General features: G+C 51.6%; 1 protein-coding gene across 1 annotated transcript; it reads left to right on the top strand.

The window, feature by feature from the left end:
• Window positions 1-480: 480 nt before the first annotated feature.
• LOC144113817 (uncharacterized) lies at window positions 481-936 on the top strand. Its single transcript, XM_077647156.1, has one exon. It carries the CDS (start codon window positions 481-483, stop codon window positions 934-936), a length of 456 nt encoding a protein of 151 aa, XP_077503282.1.
• Window positions 937-6,194: the final 5,258 nt, after the last annotated feature.

The following is a 6,194-nucleotide window of genomic DNA, read 5'->3' as shown; positions in this document are numbered from 1 at the left end:
GTGTGACGTTGCATAAGTCCTCAGTGCATGCGTGGAGTGCGATAGACTGGCCTTAAGGCTGCGCGCTTCACGGGCTGCTGCACGAGCTCATCAATGGTATTAAGCTGCGCATTCTCTTGTAAAGCTATGACCGGTGTGATGCGTGGAAGGCCCGTAATGGTCCTCATAGCCTCTCGGTTTACGGCTTCAAGGCGATCCCATTGGGCTCTTGTAAGATGTTGAAACTGGGCTTGATAAACAATACGTGGCTGCAGAACTTCCCTCACCAGATTGGAACGCGGAGCCGAATCCGGAGAGGGCAGAAAGATAGCGGCGGAGGCGAACGCCGCATATAAAAAGCTGGGGCAGAAGAACGCGGAGCGCTCAATTGTGTCGTACCTTCCGCGTTTGCCAGCTAATGACTACAAGATAATTATTCGGCCGCAGAATGGGCTGGCGCTCGCGAAAGTTCCGACTACGGGGTTGAGTGCGGCGGTGCGTATGGCAGCGCAAATTCCATGGGTCAAAGGGCAGGACAAGGACGTGCTGATTCATAACGACAAACAAGGCACCCTGATTTTCAGCACCCCAGACATGGACACTGTCTGGAAGGTGACCAAGATTAAGTCTATCCATATCGACGACGACGAGTACGAAGTCACAGCGTACCTGGCGCCGCACGAGGACTGCGGGCGGGGTGTGGTGCACGGCATCGACCCGAAACTGACCATAGAGGAACTGACAGAGGCCTTCGGCAACCCGAGGAACCCGCCGATACTTGGCGTTAGGAAGATGGGCAAATCCAGTTCGGCGATCGTCATCTTCAAACACGAGACAGTGCCGAGGTGGGTGTACTGTTACGACGTACCCCTAAAGTGCGTGCTCTACAAGAAGCGGTACGAGGTGTGCTACCGCTGTGGCGAGCTAGGACACAGATCGGACGTGCGCCCAAGTTAAGTGTCTGGGATGCGGAATCATAGCCCCACCCGAGGATCACGTATGCGAGCCCAAGTGTAAATTGTGCGGCAAAGGTCACTTGACAGCAGACCGGAAATGCAAGGAAGCTTTCAGGACCCCTTATACGATAAAGAAGAGGCAATGGGAGGCCAAGCTGGCTATGGAAGTCATGGAAGAGGAAGCGCGGAAGGCGAAGGAGACCGAAGTAGGAAGGAGCCGGTTCGAAAAGCATCAAGGGAGATCCAGGAGTCAGTCAGGAAACCAGAGCGAGTCGAGAGGGAGATCAGAGTCCTTCCCGCGTCTACCGAATCTGCGGGAAGCGGAGAAGCAAAAGAAGGCCCAACCCGGGACTGCGGGCCCCTCCGGAGGCGCTGTCGTCAACAACCCAGCGAGGCCCAAGTCTCCGAGCCGAAAGGTGGGTTGGGTGAGCGAAGCCTCCCAGGATAAACGCGATGAAGAAATCTTCCAGATTAAGGAAGAAAATCGATTTCTTAAGGCACAGCTCGCAGCGATGAGCAAGCAAATTGAGGAGCTTAGAATAGCGCTTAAGCCTAATGCAGCACCTGCGAAACAATCGCAGATCCCACAAAATCCAGTTGTAAGAGCATCAGAGGAGCAGGGTGCGGCTCAGCCGCCGGCTAAGAAGAGGGCGAAGGAAGTAGAGAAGCCCATAATAGATATGGACACAGAGAAAGTGATAGACATGAAAATAGAACAATTGAAGGCAAAATTTGAGGCCAAATCTAGACAGGACAATGAATGGCGCAAGGCTTTTGAAGAACGCATGTTAGGGATGTTCCAAACCCTCTCAGAGCAGCTGCATCAACGAGATAACAGTGTCGCAGAGCAAATACATCAGAGGGATAATAACCTCACTGAACAACTTAAGGAAGAATTTGTGAAAATGGACCGGGCGTACGAACACCTCACCCAACAAGTACTAGGAAACCAGATGAATCAGCTGATTGGCAATCATGGCTCACAGATCCAGTAAAACCACCGTTTGGCAATGGAATTGTAGAGGTTTCACGCGCAAGCGTGCTGTCTTGCAGGAATTCCTGAGGAACGGGGACCGACCGGAGCTAATAGCACTACAAGAATGCGGCAGAAAAGCAAAATTGTCGGGGTACAAATCATACGTAGGCGAGGGTGAAAACACGCAGGTGGCCACCCTAGTCAAACGAAACATCACGGCGGTGCAGCATAACATCGGGAGTACACAAATAGACCATGCTCTCGGAGAACTGATACCGCGAAGAAAGAGAGAAAGTAGCTTGTTCGTATTAAATGTCTACAGTTCTCCCAAACAAAGGAAATGTGAATTCGGGGATCTCTTCGCAACGACGCGACGTAAGATAAAGAACAACCCGCTGTTGATCGTGGGGGACTTTAATGCTCACCATTCGGCATGGGGATATAAACAGGCTTCAATCAAGGGCAGGAAATTGTGGGACGACATACAGGCTCATAATCTGGATTTGATAACCGATCCGCTGCAACCCACAAGGAAGGGAAATAGTGTCGCGAGTGACACAACACCCGACCTCACCTTGACGGGGAGCGGCACTAGAGCCACGTGGTGCAATACAAACGAGGATCTGGGAAGCGATCACAAGATCATAGAAGTGGTGGCAGAAGGAGGCCCGACAATTCCCGGGAAACGGAAGGTAGAGGCCGTAAATTGGGACGCTTTCAGGGCACTCAGGGACAACCCGGCTCCCGTCTCTGACATTGCGGAATGGAGCGATGGGGTGGTACGGTCTGCTAAAGAGGCCACCGAAGCGGTGGAAATCGAGGGGGACAACGAAGCCGTAGACAGGAGATTAATAAATCTCTGGAGGAAAAAGAAAGGGTTGGAGGATCGACTTCGACAAAGGAGATGGGATCGGAATATCAGGAAACAGATAGCGGCTTTAAACAGAGAAATTGAAGAGCACGCAATCGCACTCACGAAGCAGAATTGGGGGAACGTCTGCGATCAGATGGAGACGAATATGAGTACCGCACGAACGTGGCGACTTCTTCGCCACCTCTTAGATCCGGATAGCACAAAGTCAGCGTCCAAACAACAGCTGGAAAGACTGGCGCATCAGTTTGAAGGCACTAAGAAGGAACTATTAGAAGAAGTTCGCAACAGGTACATAAATCCCGCCGGACCCGAACCTCTCGCGGACTATGAAGGGGGAGAGAATTCGGAATTAGACGCCCCGCTCTCCCTGGCAGAAGTCAGAGCGGAGATTAATCGCCTGCGGACTAAGTCAGCAGCGGGGCCGGATAGAGTGAGCAACAGAATGCTTCGTAATTTAGACGACAGGTCCATCGCCAACATCGCAACGTACATGCAGGAGTGCTGGGAGAAAGGGACGATACCACAGGAGTGGAAACTCGCAAATCTCATTTTCATTCCCAGGTCGGGGAAGAAACTGGGCCTCGAGAACCTCAGGCCGATATCGCTCACCTCCTGCGTGGGTAAGCTTATGGAACATGTCGTTCAGACGCGGCTCAGTAGGTACATAGAGGACAATGGGCTATACCCAGACACCATGATCGGCTTCCGACCAAAGCTGTCGGCATGCGACGTGATGCTGCAACTCAAGGACCAAATTATAGACAAGCAAACCCGAGACACGAAAGTGATTGTGGGGTTGGATGTGGCAAAGGCATTTGACAACGTGAGGCACGTGTCGATCTTAGAGAATCTGAACTCACTAAATGTAGGTAAGAGAGTGTATAGTTACATCAAGGACTTTCTTACGAACAGGAAAGCCACTCTCAAGATAGGGGAAGACTCCATCGAGGACATTATATTTGGTAACACAGGAACGCCGCAAGGCTCGGTGTTATCACCGACCCTCTTCAACATTGCGATGTTGAGACTCCCCGAACTGTTGGCGGACATTGAGAATTTAAACCACACAATATACGCGGATGACATAACATTATGGATAAATAAGGGGAGTGACGGACAAATTGAAAGCTCTCTGCAAAAAGCAATTGACATCATTGAAGAGTACCTGAAACCCAAGGGACTTACATGCTCGGCCGAAAAGTCGGAAGCACTGTTCCTGATGCCCCCTGCAAAACGGCGGCTTCACCAAAAGCACGAAGCAGACATCCACCTGTATGTCAATGGCGGAGAGATCCCCGCGGTTGACAGTATCCGTGTCCTCGGGCTAAGGATTCAGGCGAATCGGAAGAATCATGAAACGCTTGCTAGGTTAGAAGCTAGTGCAAATCAGACGTGTCGTCTTATCAGAAGAATAGCGAACAGGCACGCTGGGATGAAGGAGGCGAATCTCTTGAGACTCGTGCAAGCCTTCGTAATCAGTAGGATAGTGTACGTGGCACCCTACCTGAAACTCAACGGAGCGGAACGGAACAAGCTCGAAATCATAATCAGGAAAAGTGTCAAGGTCGCACTCGGCCTACCCCCGAACACATCCACCGAGAGACTTATGAAGCTAGGGGTCTCCAACACTCTCGCGGAGCTCATTGAGGCTGCCCTTACCGCTCAGCATCAAAGGCTACTCGGTTCTGAAACGGGGAGGAAAATTTTAGAGAGATTGGGCTACGAGCCCAAGCATGAACATGCCCACTCACGAGACATACCACGACAAATCAGGGACAAGATTAAAATCCCTCCGCTGCCCAGAAACATGCACCCCGCCTTTCACGAAGGCAGGCGCAAAGACAGGTCAGAAGCATTACATGCTAGGTATACAGGTCGACAGGACGTCCTGTATACGGACGCTGCAATATATGAGAGCAAAGCCGCACACACGGCTGTGGCGGTTAAGGAAGACGTAACCCCGGTGGCGTGCTGCACAGTCAGTGGTGTCAAGACAGTAGAAGCTGAGGAAGTGGCGATACCCTTAGCTGCCAGCCAAGGAGGGGTCAAGGTGGTCATTAGCGATTCAAAAAACGCTGTGAGAAATTACGAATCGGGGAGGGTGACGGAGACTGCCATCCGTATATTAAGCAGGGAAGGAGGACCCAGAGAACTGGTTCTGCTCGTTTGGGCACCAGCTCACCAAGGACTTAAAGGGAACGAGGAGGCTCATTCGGTCGCCCGAGGTCTCACTTACCGGTCGACCCCTGGGACCTCCCAAATCTCTGGAAGTACAAACAGCACAGAGGATATGCGCGCATACCAGGAAATCACACAATACTACAGACTAAATCGCCAGATTTATCCGGGAGCGGACAAAACGCTCAATAAAAAAGAGGAGGTTCTTTGGAGGAAATTACAGACAGGGGGTTTTTCCCAACCCAGTACTCTACAGCAAGTGGCATCCTACAGTATTCAGGTCAAAGTGCAAATTTTGCGATCAGCCAGCAAATTTGGTCCACATGGTGTGGACGTGCCCGGCTAAATATGATAGCTCACGCACTATAGAATCCTGGGAGGCTTTGCTCCGCAGCCCAGACCCCAACGTCCAGCAAGACATCATCGGTCAAGCCCTTGCTGCTGCTGTATCCCAAGGGATCCCGGCCGACGGCTAGGGCCGACCGGGGAGATGGACTTCTCTCCTGGCGTTCATTGACTGGTGTTACAATAAAGTTGTTTCTCTCTCTCTCCCTCACCAATTGCCGTGCAACGAACGAGCCTGCGCCACCAGTTTTAGGGGCAATTCTTCTAATCAAACCCAATGTCTGAATAGCTTGCCGTTTTCCCTGAGAAAGCTATGCAGTCGCTGATCCTGATTGGTGAATCATTAACCCAGGGATTTTTACACTCGGACTTTCCTGTAGTGGGGTGCCTGATAGATAAAGACGGATTGGACTTGCAGCAAGTTTACGGCGTCTCCAGCGGTTGGCAGCTGACGTGTATGTTGTTTTATGCACGGATAGCTGAAGTCCGATGGATGATGCGTAATTACAGGTAACATGCAAGGCACATTGAAGGGCAGCCTCCTGAGCACGGAGATCTTGGTGAGTACTCCACACCGTGATGTGCGTAGTTTTGTCCAATAATTTTTGGAAGGCAGAAAATTTGCAACACGCCTCAACGGCGAAGCATTCGGATGATTTGTTGCTCTCTGCGGCGTGCCCCATGGATCAGTAGTGTCGCCGACGTTATTTAATATTGCTATCATCCCAGCAGTCTGGCTCCATGTGCCAGGAGGGAGTACCCGGACCCGACAACGACGTCAGGTCTGGAGCATAGGAAGCACTGCGAGTTTGATGCACTGCCCGTGTTGCTTTCCCAGGATGGTTGAGCAGCACAAATTGGGCGTCCGTGCAGGCTTCCTGCACAC

This window comes from Amblyomma americanum, chromosome 1 (assembly GCF_052857255.1).
Source record: "Amblyomma americanum isolate KBUSLIRL-KWMA chromosome 1, ASM5285725v1, whole genome shotgun sequence".
NCBI lineage: Eukaryota > Metazoa > Arthropoda > Arachnida > Ixodida > Ixodidae > Amblyomma > Amblyomma americanum.
The sequence above is the reverse complement of the archived record's forward strand: the minus strand, read 5'-3'. Positions and strand labels throughout refer to the sequence as shown.